This window comes from Penicillium nucicola, assembly GCF_028828085.1.
Source record: "Penicillium nucicola strain IBT 29836 chromosome Unknown utg000010l, whole genome shotgun sequence".
NCBI lineage: Eukaryota > Fungi > Ascomycota > Eurotiomycetes > Eurotiales > Aspergillaceae > Penicillium > Penicillium nucicola.
The window spans coordinates 5006483-5024314 of NW_026643134.1; the positions used below are offsets into that span (position 1 = coordinate 5006483).

The following is a 17832-nucleotide window of genomic DNA, read 5'->3' on the forward strand; positions in this document are numbered from 1 at the left end:
CATTGGACTACAACTTTCTGGCCTCGGATTTCGAAGGCGGAAATCACTCAAGAGTTGGGGTCCCCGCAAATTGCGATTGCCGAGTAACCGCCGGCAACCGAACCCTGCCAACTTTACGCTCCGCATAGTGCGAGGTTGTGTGAATGACTTTCAATCTGATGCTATATTTTGGGGTCTTTCTCTTGTGAAGACTTATGTCTAATTTTGGCAAGTTTGGAAATCTCGTAGCTTGCATGTGGTGTGTCGACTACTGCAAAAGCATTTGTCTGGACACATGCAGCTGATCTACATGCTAAGCATAATCTTGCGAAAAGTATGGCTCTGGTAAAAAATAATTCGATAAAACGTCAAATTCCATTTCCATTGAACGAACGCCATGATATGCTCCTTGCTAATGATACATGCTTGAACGCCCGCTAGTCATAATAATACAAGAACAAAAAAAGAGTAGACAAGAATTTTTAGACCGAAAACCATATGCCCTTTTGAATTGACACCTGGGTATCTCCTGTGTTCACGTAGTCGCCTCTGCGGCTGAGAGGGGTCTTATTTGACCTTTGCAGGACCGCGACGACGGCGTTTAGGAGTTTGCACGGGGGAAGGCGCGCGTGAGGGGGCAGTTGAGGGTGAGTGCGGAGCTGGAGTATCCTCTGTATTGGACGTATCATCCTCCTTTATCTCAACATCGGGTGCGGGCTTGAGGGTTAGACGGATTCGCTGCACTTTAGGCTTTACGTCCTCGGTAGTGGGCGTTGCGATAGGGGCGACCTTGCTTGACTGAGACTGTGCTTTTGTCGCGGATTTTGGAGGGGAAGAGGGAGCAGGAGCAACGTCAGACGCCGGGGCAGCGGCAGCGGCAGGGCCCGGCTCAGTCTGGCGGCGGCGACGCTTTGATTTGCGTTCTCCGTCAGGGGTCGTAGTCGGATTAATCGCGTCTGTGGCTGCGGTCTGGCGACGCTTGCGCGTGGCACGAGGCTTGCGAGCCGCAGTTGTTGGTGTAATGAGAGGGGTTTCCTGGGGACGGGAAAGCACTCTAGCCCTTTCCGCGTCCACGTTCTCTGGCTGGAAAGGAGATTGGGACCCGGCAGGGAGGTTGCGAGATCCTATGAGGGGTGGATAGCCGCGTGCGTTGTCGCTATCGCCTTGGTGATCTGCGCGAGCACGTACGGGGGGATAGGGTAGGCTTTCATCCCCGTAGGTGTGCAGCGAGCGATACAAATGGTAGTCATCGGGGATCAGAGAGACTTCTTCAGCTTTGTCGTTGACGTAGCCGGTTTGAATCCATCCGTCGCCGCTCGTTCTGGCACTGGACTGTAGTTCGAATCCCAAAATGCCGGGAGCGTCAGTGGATTTAGCTGTGGGAGCTAGCTTGGGAGATGTTGAGATGGCAGAGGGTTCTGGGACGACTTCATCGACAGTCTGGGACGAGGGCATATCGTCGGCCGACGTGGTAGTCCCGTACATTTCATCGTGACTACTTTGATAATATTCGCTTCGTCTCTCTTTGATGAACTGCTCGGCATCAATGTTGATTGGAAGAATGAAGTCAGGGCTTAGGGCTTCAAAAGTGAGATCAAACAGCCTCTTGCCAGCGAGTTTGAAGTCGATATCGCTGCCGATCAAAATCATATCGTTTCGAATCTTTGAATTCGCCATACGCCTTGACGTGCGAGTCTTCTTGGCGCTTTTATTGAGGGTATTATTCTTCACTGCCTTTGAGGGGTAAGCTGGCTTTTCCCCGATCGGAGTAGATGCTTTCGCATTTTTACGGGGCTTTTTCTTTGCCGACTCCAGAGATTCAAGAGCTCTAATTGTAGGCTTGCGCACCCGCGATGAGTTCCGCATGTCGGATGCACTTGTGGGGCTAGAGGGACCGTCTGCTGTTCCTTCTGACCCGATGGCACCAAAGTACTGCTCATTCGTCCATCCAGTACTACCAATACCCTCCAAAGGGTCGAAATCAGAGATTTCCGTTTTTGGTGTTTCGAGTGCGGCTGTCCTTCTGGTCCGTCGACTACCCTGGCTGGCTGGGGTATCTATGGTTGGTGTATAGACCGTTGATAAACGAGAGGGACGAGTCTGGAAACCTCGTCGGCGTGAGGATGGAGTTTCCGGAACCTCGGCTTGGGAGCGAGGACTAGCCGCAGCAGGTTTGGGATTGTAGAAACGGATGTTGATTGAGGTTTCTTGGGGCGAGGCGGGTGTAAGGTTCAACGTTTTGGGTGGGCTGGCGGTTTCAGTTGGGCTTGTTGGAGGGGGAGGAACTCGTGGTGACCGTCGAGATGGCGCTAACGTAGGCGCTTTATTTATGCGCGCCGACATCGATTTACGCTGACCCTTTTTTGGAGGCATCGTGACTTGTGCTAAACACACAGTACTGGTCAGTTGAGCTATTCGTGCAGATAAAGACAAATGGTAGCTAGAGCAGCAGCGATATATATGAGATCCTCGATATGCATAACAGGAGAGAACGAGGGAAGTATATGGGGGGTCAGGTGTAGGCCGACGTCAGAAGGACCGCCAGGAAGGGGAGAAGGGGATTAGGGCCCGAGATATTGGGATCAAACTTACGGGACCAAAGGTGCGCCCATCCGTAGTCATGAGATTAAATATCCATCAACAATGTTAAAGAGGAGGATAGGGCGAACAGGTGGGAATGAAATAAAGCTGATGGAGGGTGTCGAGGTCGAGCAGAAAAGAAATTAGGGCTACGGTAGATCGGCGCTTATCGGCTTCAGGCTGTCCGCCTTATTCTGCAACTCCCTCTTCCTCCTCTATAGCTTCAGCTTTCACTGTCACTTCTTCCGCTTTTGTTACTATTTCTTTCATGATGCATCTGTGGCAGGCCACTGTTCCATTCTGCCTTTTGGCCGCTGCTGCCCTGCCCGGCGCAGCTGCGTCGGCTTGGGGCTTTACTGATGCCACCGTGGCCGTTCAACACAAAGGCGCTGGCGTGAATGGAGGTTTCAAGGAGCAGTATGTCTCTTGATTCAATCAAATGCAAGAGTGCTAACAGTGTATTTGCAACAGACTCACTGCATCCAAGCCGCTCTCCGAACCTGTCTCAATCGTCGACACTGATACTTTACGCGTCACCTTGACAGCTCAGGAAGGAAGCTCCCCGAAGCGCCCCCACCAAGCTTTCCTTTTGCTGAAGGATGCTCATACTGGACTGGATGTATCCTATCCGTTCATTGTTAAGGAGAACGGCAAGTCAAGGGTGGAATTGGTATGCAACTCGAGACTTCGCAAGCGATGTAGCTAATAGCCCCCAGACCAAGAAAGACTTGCCAATCCAATTCCTCTCTCTCCCTGAACCGGTTGACGCCCGCGTGGTCATTGGTGGACTTGGTACATCGGATGCATACGACAGCTCTGCTTTCCAATTGTCAATTGATCGCAACCCAGAACTCGCCGTGCCGACCGTCGAGACTGAGCGTTATGGCAAGAAGCCCGAGATCCACCACATCTTCAAGGACTCTCCGTCCAACCCACCAATTGTCATTACTCTGGCCTTTGTCGCCATGGTTGGTGCCGCTCTCCCTGTTCTGGGTGGCTTGGTAAGATGAATTCTCATGCTGTGGCGCGAACAACTGCTAATCCATTGCGTCTAGTGGCTCCTCCTCGGTGCCAACGTCAGCCACCTTCCTACAGCTTTCAAAGCCGCCCCTCTTCCCCACGCTGTATTCCTTGGATCACTGATCGGCTTCGAGGGAATCTTCTTCCTCTATTACACCTCGTGGAACTTGTTCCAGATTCTCCCCGCCGTGGCCATTGTCGGTGCAGTCGCATTCATCAGCGGAAGCCGCGCACTGGGTGAGGTGCAGGGTCGCCGCCTTGCTGGTCTCCGTTAGACCTCGAGATTATGTTGAAAAGTCTGAGACCTGGTTGCAGTTCTCTCTCGGCGATGTTGCGGAATACTGAATATGCATGTCACAGCTTACGCAGTATTGTATCTTAGATGTGATGATATCTCAGCATGTGTCTGCAAAAGCAATTCTTTACAACATAATGCAAACAATCTTTATTGGATTCGGGTGTTATCGTCCGTCTGTAGAGTATCCCACTCATATAATACTTAGCTTTTGAGGTCAGCGTTTGGTTTATGCAATGGTGCATTTTGCGCGAACTAGACTTTCCTAAATACCGATTGTTAACTACATGCTGAGCTGTACTATTTCAAGAAGTGATACTCAATCTTTCAAGATTCCATGCTGTAAATCAATTGGAAAACACTACATCCATATAGCTTTATTTGTTTGATTATATTTTGACGTCACCTGAGTGGCAGATCAAATGCCAAGGCGACCTCCGCGATTTCTCCCCGACCTCCGTCGCAAAAAAAAAAAAGCCTCAGTCCTCCAACATCCTACGTCTTAACACCTACAATGGGCTCTGCTGCTTCCAAGCCAGCTAAATCAGCGGCATCCGCTGCCGCCCGCCGCCAGTATCCCAAGAAGTCAGCTCCTCCACCCACGGGACAGCGCAAAGCTCCAAAGGAAACAAAAACCGCACCCAAGCCGGAGCCTGCTAGTGCAGCGCCCAATCTTGAATACACACCCACAACTCGTCGCGCACCCATGGCTTCTCCTCAAGGGCCGACATATCACTCCAAGGAGCCAGCCTCTAGCGTGAAGTCAGATGGTATGTCCATGCAGTTCCAAACATCTACCACCGTTTTTGCACCTACCAGACCAGCATCAGCACTCCCGGGAAACAATGCTAACCCTTGCTCCCAGCCATCGACATGGATGGCCGAGACCCCGACTTCGCCGCCTCCCTCCGCTCAATCGGCCCCGTAAATCCCAATCCAACCTACTCAAACTCCAGCACCTTCAGCAGCCTCGGCTCAATGCAAACGATCTTCCCCCAATCCTCAAATCCAGCCCTGCTGGTTGTGAACGCCCGCCAAAGACTTAACAAACTCGCGGAAGAGGAGACCGAGTCGTATGGTGTTGCCGGCCATCCTGGGCGACAGTTCCTTGATGCGCTGACCATTCAGCAAATCTTGACGATGCGTGATAAGCAGGGTATTCCTCGGAGGCAAATTGAGAAGTTCTTGGGTCTTAAGACTGGGGTTGTTGATCGGTTAGGAAAGGATTCGATTGTGTCGCGCATTGCATAAGCTTGGGTCTTGTTTGGCCTAGACTGTGAAGGTTTCGAGGTGTTTTGGGCTTCATAAAATGGCGTCTTTGTTAATGTTTGTACATTATTTAGGTTTGGCTATCCCTACTCACGATACAGATAATATTTGGGATCTAGATTTCCATGTTTGCATGCTCGATGCCATATCTGCTTCTTGTCCAGTATAAATATTGACTTTGGACCATGATATCCTGATCGTTATGAGTAGCTATGTATTAAACTTGAGCTCTATTATGTCCAGCTCATTTGAATGGCCGAATTGCGCTTTGTGTAGCTTGATTATAGGACCGAAGCCTTGTTACAGGAACCATGCCTGGGTCACGAATCCAAATCCACAAAATTAGTAGCCATTGCAGTGCTTCAGTATGGTTGATCCTTGTGCATACTTCTGTCAGATCGCAAATGATCGCAAATGAACACCAACTCCATTCCAATGTGTACTTCAACGGCGCTATTGCGGACATTGCGACAGTCCGCGGGGAAGTACCACGCCCTTCTACACCCGATGCAGCCTGACCCATTATCTGATTATTTCAAGCGACCTGGTTGGAGCATTGGCAAAGCATTGGCAAAGAAAATGGAGAACATCTATGAGATTCGGTGCCGACCACCAATCAAACCACCTGGATACGCGATGACAAGACTATGCGGGCATCTACACTAAATTTGCATGACAGATGAGTCAATCAAGAGATATAAAAATAACATTATAACTTTTCCAACACTCTCAACACAATTGACACCACAACTTCCCCTGCGCCTACAATGTATCTCCGCGCCATCCACGCCGAGGGCCAAATCCCCCTCCTACAGAAGTTTATCCGCGATAACCCACTTGGGATCTTCACCACAGCAATCAAATCCTCGTCGCACGCTTTCATTCAGTCGAGCCATATCCCATTCGTGCTAGATACCCCGTCCTCAGACGATAACGCATTACAAAATGGCATCCTACGCGGCCACATCGCAAAGCAAAACCCACAAGCAAAGGTGCTAATGGAAGCGCTGGCCGAACAAAACGCCGCTGGAAACGACAGCCTTGAACTACCCGATGAAGTTCTAGTTCTTTTCAATGGCCCACACCACCACTATGTCACGCCGAAGTTCTACACAGAAACAAAGCCTGAGTCTGGCAAGGTGGTCCCGACGTGGAACTACTCTGCCGTCCAGGCATACGGCAAGATCAGGGTTTACTGCAACTCGAAGGCTGATGAGACAGCTGGGTTCTTGGCAAAGCAGGTAGACGATATGTCGAGGCAATCTGAGCGTGATATTATGGGAAATACGGGTGGTGACAAGCCGGCTCCGTGGGAGGTTTCTGATGCACCGGTTAACTATGTCGAGTTGCTGAAGAAGAATATTATTGGGATTGAGATTCGGGTTGAGAGGTTGCAAGGCAAGTTCAAGATGAGTCAGGAGATGAGCAAGGGTGATCGCGATGGGGTTATCAAGGGGTTCGAACAGTTGGAATCGGAGGTTGGGAATGGCATTGCTGCTTCTGTGAGGGAGCGTGGTGATATGAAGGATTTGCGGTAATTTGGGGCCATCCCGTGCTTATGTGAGCTTTGTAAATAGAATATTTTTTTATTTATTTCATGTCTAGATGGCATGGTTATGACTGATGAAATAGATGAACATTTCAACCTTGGGTTTGAAGCAGTATCAGGTTCATAAGGATGGACAGGAAAAGTGGTATGCAACGTGTACCGAGGTGCAGTGTGAATTCGGGGTAGACGAGTAGATCGAATTTCGATCGGATTTCTTTTATGCAGACCCGACGCGGAGAATGTGCTGCGACATGAGTCTGATATAAGCGTGAAGAAATCTTTGTTAAATTAAATTCCTGATAGCATCTTGCTTACAGTACTGTATGCTGGGACATTTCATTTCCCTGCGTCAGAATAACTTGGGCCTAAGATTGTCAGATCCTGGAGAGACGATTGGGAACAGCTCAAAAATTTAAATCTCAAACAAAGGACCTCGGAAAATATCTCGAATAGGGGAGTGGTCCACGCAATTTAGATAAACGGTGCGCTGGGATTAACACACGGCCGATGGAGCGATGCGCCGAGCAATGACAAAATCACACATGTTCGCGAACCAAGGCCACAATAAGATGAATAAGTTAAACCAGTCTGATGCAGGGCATCTGCCAAGGTAGCTTGGCGGGCAGGCTTAGACCCCTATTTTTGACACATCTAAGGCACAAAGTTTAAGCATGCATCTGAAACAGGATAATGCATCGTATAATGAGCATCACACAATAGGCAAGACAAAGCAAGACACGGTGGACAGCAGCAACTCAAACAGGTATGGGATCAACAGATTCTCCACAGAGCTCAGATGCCACAGGGCTCATCGGAACACGGAGGCCCCGACGATCCAAGGAGATCAGAGAGTGCTTTCCCAGTCCACAGTCCCTTTTTGGGGGAGCCTAAAAGGAGCCACTCTGAGGGGGGGGCCGCTCACATCATTAAGTGGGTGCCTGAATGTCTTTCCATTTGGAAATTAATTGGAGAAACCGCGGTTTGACACACATTTTCTGGATGGCGCCGGATCACTGTGGGGGAACGGGGGGTTCGGGCATGAATAGCTCTCCGAGAGTTGCATTTTGCGTCTGACCCCAGATTCCATCAGAGTTTAACACGAGATTGCGTGCCGTATTGCCAGTTGGAGATTCCGACGTGTCTCAGTCAAGGGGCGAATCAGGGCAGGCTGGGAAAAAAAGCCTTGGTAGGATGTGCTAGACGAATAGTGTCATGCAGGGTCCACCTTGCCTCTGTACCATGCATTTCCAGCATGTACGGGGCACAATCCACCGCTGTACAGACGTATCGCCCATTCCGTTACATCCGAGTCTAAGGGGGAGAGAACCGAGAAGGCAGCATCAGTAATGCCGTAATTCATCCAGTCGAGATTCGAGGCTTGACAGTCGGAGACGAGAGAAATCGAGGAGAGTTGCAAGTTGCAAGAAGGAAGAAGAAAACCGAGGCCAAAGACAAGCCTTTCGAGTTGGAGCCGCAAAGTCGCGTGCGCGCTTGCCTCAAGGGTCTCAGATGCTTTTTGGACTCCACAGCCTAAGAATAGTTTCCCTTTCGCTTTTGTTTTCGCATTCTGCATTCTTCTTCTCCCCTTCCTTTCGCTTTCTCTCTTCGCGTCTTATCATGACATGAGTTCACCATGTCCATCACCGCCTATTTTCCACCGTTGTCTCCATTTCTGTTCTCTGCGCTTGTTGTAAGTGGACTGGCCTCGAAGGCTTTACACATTGCGCTCCACATTCGCTCGTTACCGTTCATTTATTTCGTTCTCTACTCGCCGACTCTCATTTTACCCGATGTGCTGGTTATAATCTGTGCGCGCTTGTTGTTGCGCTTCCATAGACCTGAAGGTCGCTGGCAATGGCTATCCACGGTAGCTGGTGGGGCTTTGTCGTATGTTCACCTCGGATGCCCTGAAGCCATCGAGAAGGTGGATTCGCACAGCTTGAACATGGACTAACAGAGCATTAGCCTACTAACATGGGGCGCTTCGTCGATTCAATTCGGATTCTTCCTACAAACTGGCGCCGAGGTGGCCTGGGCAGCGGGCGGCAGCTTCCTCAGTGACCCAGCTGCCATGAAGATCCTACTTAGTGGTATATCGACGGTATCTGCTGCTGCAACAGTGCTTGGACTGGTGGCATGGTTGATTCATTCATACTTGTACAACCTCACAGGCCTTGGGTTGCAGGCAATCCGAGACTTGTGCATGGGAGGATATAACGCACGGTACACATTGATTGCCCCTAGCAAGTCGTGCATGGCTTCGTTCGACCTCCGATCCCTCCGTCGCATCATCCCCGCAGTCGCTATCTGCGTGTCTCTCATTTTCCTGGAGATCACTCGCCCAGGGATCCCGTACGATCATCTCTCCGGAGCTCTCCCACTGACTCTACTTGAAGCCTTCACGAAGAAATCCGCAACAGTCGAAGGATGTCGTGAGCCGGCGGTGCCTTTCCCATTAATGACTGTGGACGCCAATGGCAACTCCCGCCCTCTATACCAGCCAGATCCGGTTGTGGAACAATGGTCACGGGCTTCTTGGCTCCCCGAAAACCCGCCTCAGGGATTCACCCGATGGGGTATGAGTCCTCAGGAGCGTGCAGAGAAGGAAAACTCGTTCTCTTATGTTTGCGGTGGTGCTGAAAGTGGTTTTTATGATCCTAAGAATGACCCAATCAAGGTTACAAATTTGGGCGGCGAAATTTATCAACCACTGCAGAAGGCCTTTGAGGAACACTCCGTGGAGGTCAACCATGTGGTATTATTGACTCTTGAGAGTGGCCGCAAGGAGATGTTCCCTACACAACAGGGTACTCCATTCTTTGATAATGTTCTCGCTTCTCACAAAAAGAAGGACGTGGAAGAGGCTATTGACCTTCTAGTGACTATGACCCCGGTCGCCCAACAGTTGACTGGAGAATACGCAACCGATAGCAAGGGCAATCGAGCCAACATGACAGGATCGCCATGGAAGACGCCAACGCCAGAAGGAATGGGCGGTCTCAATGTTCGCGGGGCTATGACTGGCAGCTCGTTGACATTTAAGAGCATTCTAGGCAGCCATTGTGGTGTCAACCCCTTGCCAGTGGATCTTTTGGAAGAGACAGCACTGGAGATCTATCAACCATGCTTACCGCAAATCTTCGAACTATTCAATCAGGCCAAATCCAGGTCGCACACAAGAGATACTTCAAAGTCAGAGACTCTGAATCACCCGTGGAAGCCTGTCTTCATGCAATCTATCACAGACGACTACGATCGCCAGGATATTCTCAACGAAAACATGGGATTCAACGACAAAGTCGTCAAGAAGACCCTGCAATCCTCGCATTCAAAGTACCAGGCATCGGGCAAAGAAATCAACTACTTCGGATATGCTGAAACGGAACTTCGGCCCTATATGCAGGATCTCTTCGAGGAGGCTGCAAACAACAAGACTCGCATGTTCCTTTCTCACGTCACCAGCACGACACATCATCCATGGGGTACACCCACCGACTTCGAGGCAGAATCGTACATGGGAAGCCAAGGGAGTGCCAACCACGACCTGATGAACAATTATATGAATGCCGCTCGGTTCGTTGATATCTGGCTCGGCGACATCATGAACATGCTTGAACAAACCGGCATTTCCAACGAGACTTTGGTCGTTATCGTCGGGGACCACGGCCAGGCGTTCGGTGAAGACAACAATGACATGACCGGAACCTATGAAAACGGTCACATTAGCAACTTCCGCGTGCCGCTTGTTTTCCACCACCCGAAAATGCCACGAGTCAACATCAACGCCAACGCAACCGCGCTCTCCATCATTCCTACCATTCTGGACCTCCTCGTCCAGTCCAACTCTCTAGATGAGCGCGACTCCGAAATCGCTTCTGCGCTTCTCCCTGAGTACCAGGGTCAGTCTCTTCTCCGTCCTTTCCTAGCCTCTATGGAGGAGCCATCTCAAACACGCCATGGCGATCATCGTCATCCCCACCCCCTCCCAAAGGCGAGCCTGAGCCTGAATCTTCTCAATTTGAGGCCCGGTCTCACCCTGAGAGTCCTGCCAAACGATCCGTCTGGAACATGGGTCTCATTAATGCCGGTGGCTCGATGCTCTCCGTCACAACTGCCAGTGTTCCATACCGCCTAGTTCTCCCTCTCAAGGAAGGCTTTGAATACTCCTTCACTCACCTTGGTGAGGACCCCAATGAGGACCACCCTATCAAGGATTGGACACTCAAACTTCTGATCGAAGAAGTCACTCCAAAATACGGCGAGGAGGCCGCTGCCTGGCTTTCCGATGCCGAGAAGGTTGGCAAATGGTGGGTCACTGAGCAAAAGCGTATCTGGGGATACCGCGAAGCATAATGACCTATCTCAACTAAAAACTTTCGGTTTCGCGTTACGACAATCTCTAATCTCATTTCCGCCTTTTTTTGCATCATACGACATTCACACGGCCCTTGCGTATCATCGGAGGCCAGCCTCTCCCCGAGCCGGTGTTCTTGGAGTTCCCTTGCTTTCATTTATTACTGACGTTCAAAATTTTCTTTACACATTTCCATTATCATGGCGGATCTGTCTTTCCTATTCCCCCTTTAACTTTCCTCATTTGCCCTCTTCGTCTGTGCATTGAATGGGATTCACAGCTGTTACTTTATTTTCTCATCTCTTTTTCTTTCTGGATTATGGAACTTCAGTACCCTACTGTACTGTTACGGGACGGATTCGGACGAGCGTTTCCCACTGTACATAGTATCAAATGACTCGCCTGTTCCCTTTGGCCTGGTAGGGACTCCTCATACAGTATCTGGAGCTGCATTTCTTACCATACTCCGTGCTGGATGGTTAAGGATTCCTTGATTTAAGGCTCAGTTATTTGTATCTACTTATCCAATATCATCTATTTGACTTGATATTGCTACCTAATAACTTATAATTTAAACTTTGCGTAGCACAAACAGGTTACATACCCTGGCCAGATCCACCTTTCGGAGTTGGTTATCGTACGTATAGCCACCAACTAGACCATCGGGGTCTGTAGGGCTGATCCCGCTCCACTCGATCGACGTCCAAACCTCCGGGCATAACTTTTTGAAATCATGGATCTGAGTATGACTGTGGCGTTGGCTGTGTTACTGGTTTGACATATATCCAGAATTTGTGCTCCGCTAAGCTTTCGAGTCCTGGTGCTAGTCCTGAAATTAAAATGAGAAGCGTGTCAAGCCTTCGAATAGCCCCAAACAGATGGCCTCGGAGACTACAGGGGATCTGTATACACTGATAACAAGACCTAGTATAATGTTGCTGGCATAGCCAGAACATTCTCAGACCATCGCCATTTTCTAAATCCATAGACTGCATCCAGACCATCTGTTTGAGATCAGGAACATTGCTAATGTAGCCTTCATCCTGACCAGCCCTGACATCACCGTTCTGCGTCTGGAAAGACACATTCCACCGATATTCACCCTACACTCGACATAATTAATCAGCATCTCGCAGCAGACGGTGCAGCAGTTATTGTCTAGAAAAAGAATAGAGACTTACCAACCGACATCCATCAAAGAGTCAAATTGAGAGATAATAGCTGGAGTGGCAGTGGAAACGACGGGAAGGTCAAGGAAGAATAGGAAATGGGCCAGAGTGACGGATGTAAGGATAAGAGTAACCGCCAGGCCTGATGGGTATTGGCGGTTGAGATCTCCATCATCACTAAAGGCAGTGAGCTCGGCACCATATTGCTTTTCCAGTGAGTGGCACTTTTAATTCACGAGTGAGTCTATCAGAGGCTCATCCCAAGTAAAAGATCTTGTCTCGGCCATTGCAGAACAGTATTCCTAGCCAAGGTGCTGCGGATGAAGGACTTGGGATGCTGATGTGATAATTTGATGACTACAGGATCACTATGAAATCATCGTGGAGTAATACTTTCTAGTTGGAATGTTGATACTAGATGTACCGCACTCATATTCCAGATTCCGCCCCTGGTAGAATGAAGCGGACTTTGACTCCGAAGTCCGAATCCCAAAAAGGACTTCTTTTATCTGTATCGGATTTGGGCCGGAGTGAAGCGTCACACTCTGCTTCGACAATTCGAAGCTTATCTGGGCCTAAGCTCAAGATTATATACTACATAGAAAGAGATAGCAAGCAATTCACAGGCCCGCTGTTTACAATCCCAACAATCAGATGCTGTTAAATGCGGGAAGTCACAAATATATATATTTTTTGGTAATGATACTAGTAAATCAGTTCAACAGGACAATAATTTTGCAAAATGTGGCACATAATGAAGTCGCTGATGACGCTAGCAGGTGTCTTGAATATTGCCTGATGGCTACTAGATTCAGCTCCAAGATGACTTGTCGGTACCCTGTTGATTAAAAAGAGTTTCCTTTTTGACATATCCAACCCAGAATTTGAGAAAATTGTCCACAGAAAACCAAGTCTCCTATTTGACATATGCAATACATGATCCGAGAGAAGTTGTCAACAGACCTCCAAAATATGATCAATCCCAACAAGCAAACGAGACACGTGTTGGCTTCAGTTGTTCACCGACATCCAACACAGTCGTGCCCATTCCACCGCAATATCCACAAACACCTCGGTTCAGTTATGCAATGCAGCGACACAAAAATGCCAAACCGGGACTACCTAGCTAGGTAAGTACTAAGCAAAGCAGATGAAGGGGTGAGCCCGGATAGTTCAAGATCGTAGATCTACTGCTTTGCAGCGACAAAAGACTAAGATCTAGGGTCTAGAGCGTGAGGGGTTCGTCAGCAAACCTCCCAGAAACCGGGGGCAGGGGTCAGAGTCAGGGGCAGGATAATTCTCGAAGAGACGGAAATGTGAATTGTCGGAATCGCCCGATTGAGTAAGTAGCTTCGGAATGGAAGAATCTGCCGGTCACCAGACCCCAGTCGCAGATAAGCTATAAGTTAAGGTCTCTTCGGCTAATTTTAGTGCCCAGATCCGGGGTTGCAGCAAAGAAGGGCTGTTCAATATTCCCCATTGGACAAGTGTGTTGGTTTTCAGGTTGTGTCACTGAATTAGATAACCGCATAGATCGAGTAAAAGCGTAAAATTCAATATTGAGAGAGAACCAACTAAGAATCAGAGGGAAAATAAATCGAATTGGCCAATGGTCTGTCGTTACCCTGGAGTCGGAACAGGATCAGGCCCGGGCAGTCTGAGCGGATCTGCAACCGATCACTTGACCCTGCTTGGACTCGTCTTTCTAGAAGGTCTCGAGGATTGATGGGAGAATTGCAGGTCACCTGGTGTCATAGAATGAAAATAAATATAGGAAAAACACGACCAAATCCAAACAGAATTCAAGTGGCGTTCCCCGGGTTCCCCAGACGGCTTGCCTAAACCAGAAATCCGGAGTGCCATCTGTTTGGCTCCCGATCTGCCACATCGTGAACTTTTGTCGGGTGACTTGATTTCCAGCTTATCCCTGGGTTTCATTCGTGTTCAACGCAATTTCAATCAGGGAAACCCTTGACCATTGAAGTAATTATGACACAGTCCATATTTGATAGCCAAATGTCCTGAAAACCTAGTTCAACTAGCTATTCTTGTCTAGACGAGGAATGAATCTCGCCACGGCCGTTTAAACGCATTTCTCGGAGGTCTGGACCGAAACTATGCAGCGCCCTTGTTCAACCTGAATTTCCAGATTGGGATTTTTCCAAAGCTCACGAGACCGGTCTGCTAGGTCCTTGCTCTTGGCTTTCGGCTTGATTCTGCCGGATCGTGAACGAACAGTATTTAAGGAGAGTTTGTTCCACGATGGGTTCTCAATTGAATTATATTCGCTTTCATCTAATATCTGACCCTTCGGTGCTCTGGATCGTCACTTCATCGACTTTTTTCTTAATCCTTGGCCATATACCATTAATACTCTTCTTATAATGTCTGTCACCATTGAGACCACCGAGGTTCCCATTGCCCCCATGTCTTCGGAGCCTATCTTGCTCGGCCAGAAGTCCAGAATGCCCGAGTACAGTCTCGCCGGCAAGGTGGTTCTGGTCTCAGGTGGTGCCCGTGGGCTTGGATTAACCCAGGCAGAAGCTCTTCTGGAAGCCGGTGCAAAGGTGTACGCCCTTGACCGTCTTGAAGACCCTGTATGTTGAAGCAATGAACCATCTATACTCCGCACGACCCTAACGCCGTTGCTACACCAGGCCCCCGAATTCTCCCAGATTCAGCACCGCGCAAAGGAGCTCGGAACCGAGCTGCACTACCGTCGCATCGATGTACGTGACACAGAGCTTCTCAACAGTGTGATTGAGGCGATCGCCAACGAGGAAGGCCGTATGGACGGTCTCATCGCTGCCGCTGGGATCCAGCAGGAGACCCCAGCCCTCGAGTACACAGCCACAGACAGCAACAGAATGTTCGAAGTCAATGTCACCGGCGTATTCATGACCTCGCAGGCAGTGGCCAAGCAAATGATTCGCTTTGGGAACGGGGGAAGTATCGCCATGATCGCCTCTATGAGTGGCACTATTGTCAATCGGGTATGTTCATCTCCCTCATTCGTCCCGTTCAACCCTAGTTCGCTCCCATATAGACCTGTCTATGTGAATCTCGCTCTGCTTGGCATGTCATCAACGGCATTTGACCCCGTTAAACTTTACCCTTTCCCCGCATTATCCCCCCGCGCCACATCACCACTTTCGAATTGGATCAAGTTCACCAGTCTGACAATCTATATTCTAGGGTCTTATTTGTCCTGCGTACAACGCTAGCAAGGCAGCCGTCATCCAGCTGGCTCGAAACCTCGCTGCTGAATGGGGTCAGTACAATATTCGCGTCAACACTATTTCCCCCGGATACATTGTCACCTCGATGGTCGAGAACTTGTTCATTGAGTTCCCTGAGCGCCGCGACCAATGGCCCAAGGAGAATATGCTTGGCCGTTTGTCTCGTCCCGAGGAGTACCGTGGTGCTGCCATCTTCCTGCTTAGTGACGCGAGCACTTTCATGACTGGCAGTGACCTCCGCATGGATGGTGGCCACGCGGCTTGGTAGTTTGATGGCGACTCCTTGGTTTTTTTGAATTGTAATCATCGCATGACCTGGCTTAGCGGGTCTTTTATGGCATGGTGTTGATTTTCTTCCCCCCGGTCCACATTGGTTTTGTTTGTTATGTCATGGGCTGGGCTGGAAATAGCGAAGCGTCCGTGTATGTACTTGGGGATTTTTTTTTTCTTTTACTTTTTTTTGAATCATGAAGCTCTTGTAATTGGCTGTGACGCTTCTGGGCACTGTCATTATGATGCTAGAGTAGAAAAGTATTTAACCATTTTCTTTGGCCTACTGGTTCATCTTTATACTTCCAGTCTTAAGTGTTTAGCTGCATATTCCTTGACCCACTTCCATCTTGACAGATCTGCCCCACTCATGTTCCTCTTCTTTGGTCGACTCAGTCTGCGCACATCTTAATAAGGCTGAGACGTTGGGTTCCTCCGCACAGAGGATACCTAACTTGAGCCACCTCCTTTATTAAACCGGTCATTCTTTTCTGACCACCCTCACCGACAAAATGTCGTGGTCGGCCATCCAGTCGTAATGAAACACATAGCAAACCTACAGTGGGGAGCACATGATCAAGATCTACAGCCACATACTTTATTCCAGATCTTCGATCTCATGCAATACGTGGCTATATCTTGAAATAAGAATAATAGAGCAAGTCGCATGACATTCATAATCCATGATGGCATGGAGTCTGTACTCGTCATCCAACGACATCGCCAAGAACCATGGGAATCACTCCGTATTTATTTATCTTGGGACGTGGGGAGGATTTATTTTAGAGACCAATCAAGATGTGTTGGTCCTGGGATGTGTGCATTCTGTCAATTGGTTGAGGGTTCGTGCTGTTGGGCCAATCAGCCCTTGATGCTGGCGAGCATCGGTTTTCGTATTGTTTCTTGGGGATTGGATGTAAGGGCCTTTGATTTGCAAGGATTTGTACATCCCTGATGGTGTGCTCGCCTATTTGCGGATACTGCAGGGACCGGGTGCGATATGTTGAAATATCACCTATCCAGCGGGTACTGACCTGGTACTTTTGTTTGGATAAGCCCAGATGTAAGAGAGAAAAAGGATTTCTTGAGAACGAGGCTCCCGGAACCTTGCGACGAATAACGGTTCAAGCTCCACTTCCGGAACCAGTGATAGGGATCTATTTTAAATGGCCTTCTTTTCGTCGTTGTCATTGTTGATAGCTATACAGTAAGACTTCTAATGGCTGTTGGGTCGGGCGGTCAAAGATTTGCATGAGGACTAAAGACTCTCAAACGGCATCGTCAACGGGCAAAAGAAGCAGCCGCAACAACGATCTCTGAATGTGATCAAATGAAGCAACAATATCTTAAAGCCATGCTTTCATGGGACTTGGCATTTTGTGGCACTGGTGAGTCTCTCAGGGCAATCTTCCAAAGCCTAAGCCCTAGACCCTTTCTCCCCGTCCTGGTAACTATGTGGCGGCTTATGATGACACTAAATATATGAACATAAGCGCAATCCTGATGTTCTTCCCATCAGCACTAAAAAATGCAGGGTCTGCTGTTGCCTTGACACGGCGAGGCAATAGTGGCGACATCTGTACATAAAATCATCAATCAAAACGGGCAGTCGCTCGGGTACTTAGTTACAACAGGCTTGTTCAAACCTGCATCAGAATACTCTGTGTGGACCATACAGGGCTTAGTGGTGGCAAAGATGCCCATATTGGTTCCAAAAGTGTTCTTCGGGGTTTTCTCGAATCAATCGGCCGGTCTCCCATTGGTTTGTTTTATTCCTTGCATATCATGCCTGTATAGTTGCCACCTGGCGTAGTATTCTACGGCTGATAGCAAATCGGGGCTTATACGGATTATGAAATTTGCCTTCTTGGCTGGGCCACCCTCATATTCGGAAATGGCCTGATTCGTGCCAGTGGCGCACAAGACCAGAATCCACAGTACACTTGCTTTGATCGATCATGAGTTCTTTGTTTCTATCAGTGGGGATTGCAACATCAAAGTACCGTGCATGTATATTCTTATCACTGAGATACACCTATATCCACCCTGATTAATACACTGGCCCTGTTTGGTTCTTCCAAACACAGGGCCTGTTACAAATGGGGGCC

The 17832-nt window shown here is 49.0% G+C and overlaps 6 protein-coding genes across 6 annotated transcripts; 5 read left to right on the plus strand and 1 right to left on the minus strand.

Moving 5' to 3' along the window:
* Positions 1-546: 546 nt before the first annotated feature.
* Positions 547-2352, minus strand: N7511_010467 (putative GPI-anchored cell surface glycoprotein; the record flags this gene model as incomplete). Its single annotated transcript, XM_057132844.1, has 1 exon — positions 547-2352. One exon carries the CDS (start codon positions 2350-2352, stop codon positions 547-549), a length of 1806 nt encoding a protein of 601 aa, XP_056980832.1.
* A 478-nt stretch (positions 2353-2830) lies between these two features.
* On the plus strand, positions 2831-3854 carry N7511_010468 (putative oligosaccharyltransferase subunit ribophorin II; the record flags this gene model as incomplete). Its single annotated transcript, XM_057132845.1, has 4 exons — positions 2831-2976; positions 3031-3229; positions 3276-3560; positions 3615-3854. The coding sequence occupies 4 exons, from the start codon at positions 2831-2833 to the stop codon at positions 3852-3854; spliced, it is 870 nt and encodes a 289-aa protein (XP_056980833.1).
* Positions 3855-4388: 534 nt separating this feature from the next.
* On the plus strand, positions 4389-5125 carry N7511_010469 (uncharacterized protein; the record flags this gene model as incomplete). The annotated part of the gene is made up of 2 exons (XM_057132846.1): positions 4389-4644; positions 4740-5125. 2 exons carry the CDS (start codon positions 4389-4391, stop codon positions 5123-5125), a joined length of 642 nt encoding a protein of 213 aa, XP_056980834.1.
* Positions 5126-5910: 785 nt separating this feature from the next.
* N7511_010470 (FMN-binding negative transcriptional regulator) lies at positions 5911-6681 on the plus strand (the record flags this gene model as incomplete). The annotated part of the gene is made up of 1 exon (XM_057132847.1): positions 5911-6681. One exon carries the CDS (start codon positions 5911-5913, stop codon positions 6679-6681), a length of 771 nt encoding a protein of 256 aa, XP_056980835.1.
* Positions 6682-8325: 1644 nt separating this feature from the next.
* Positions 8326-11045, plus strand: N7511_010471 (uncharacterized protein; the record flags this gene model as incomplete). Its single annotated transcript, XM_057132848.1, has 3 exons — positions 8326-8579; positions 8658-10660; positions 10684-11045. 3 exons carry the CDS (start codon positions 8326-8328, stop codon positions 11043-11045), a joined length of 2619 nt encoding a protein of 872 aa, XP_056980836.1.
* A 3554-nt stretch (positions 11046-14599) lies between these two features.
* Positions 14600-15722, plus strand: N7511_010472 (putative short chain dehydrogenase; the record flags this gene model as incomplete). The annotated part of the gene is made up of 3 exons (XM_057132849.1): positions 14600-14812; positions 14873-15208; positions 15411-15722. 3 exons carry the CDS (start codon positions 14600-14602, stop codon positions 15720-15722), a joined length of 861 nt encoding a protein of 286 aa, XP_056980837.1.
* Positions 15723-17832: the final 2110 nt, after the last annotated feature.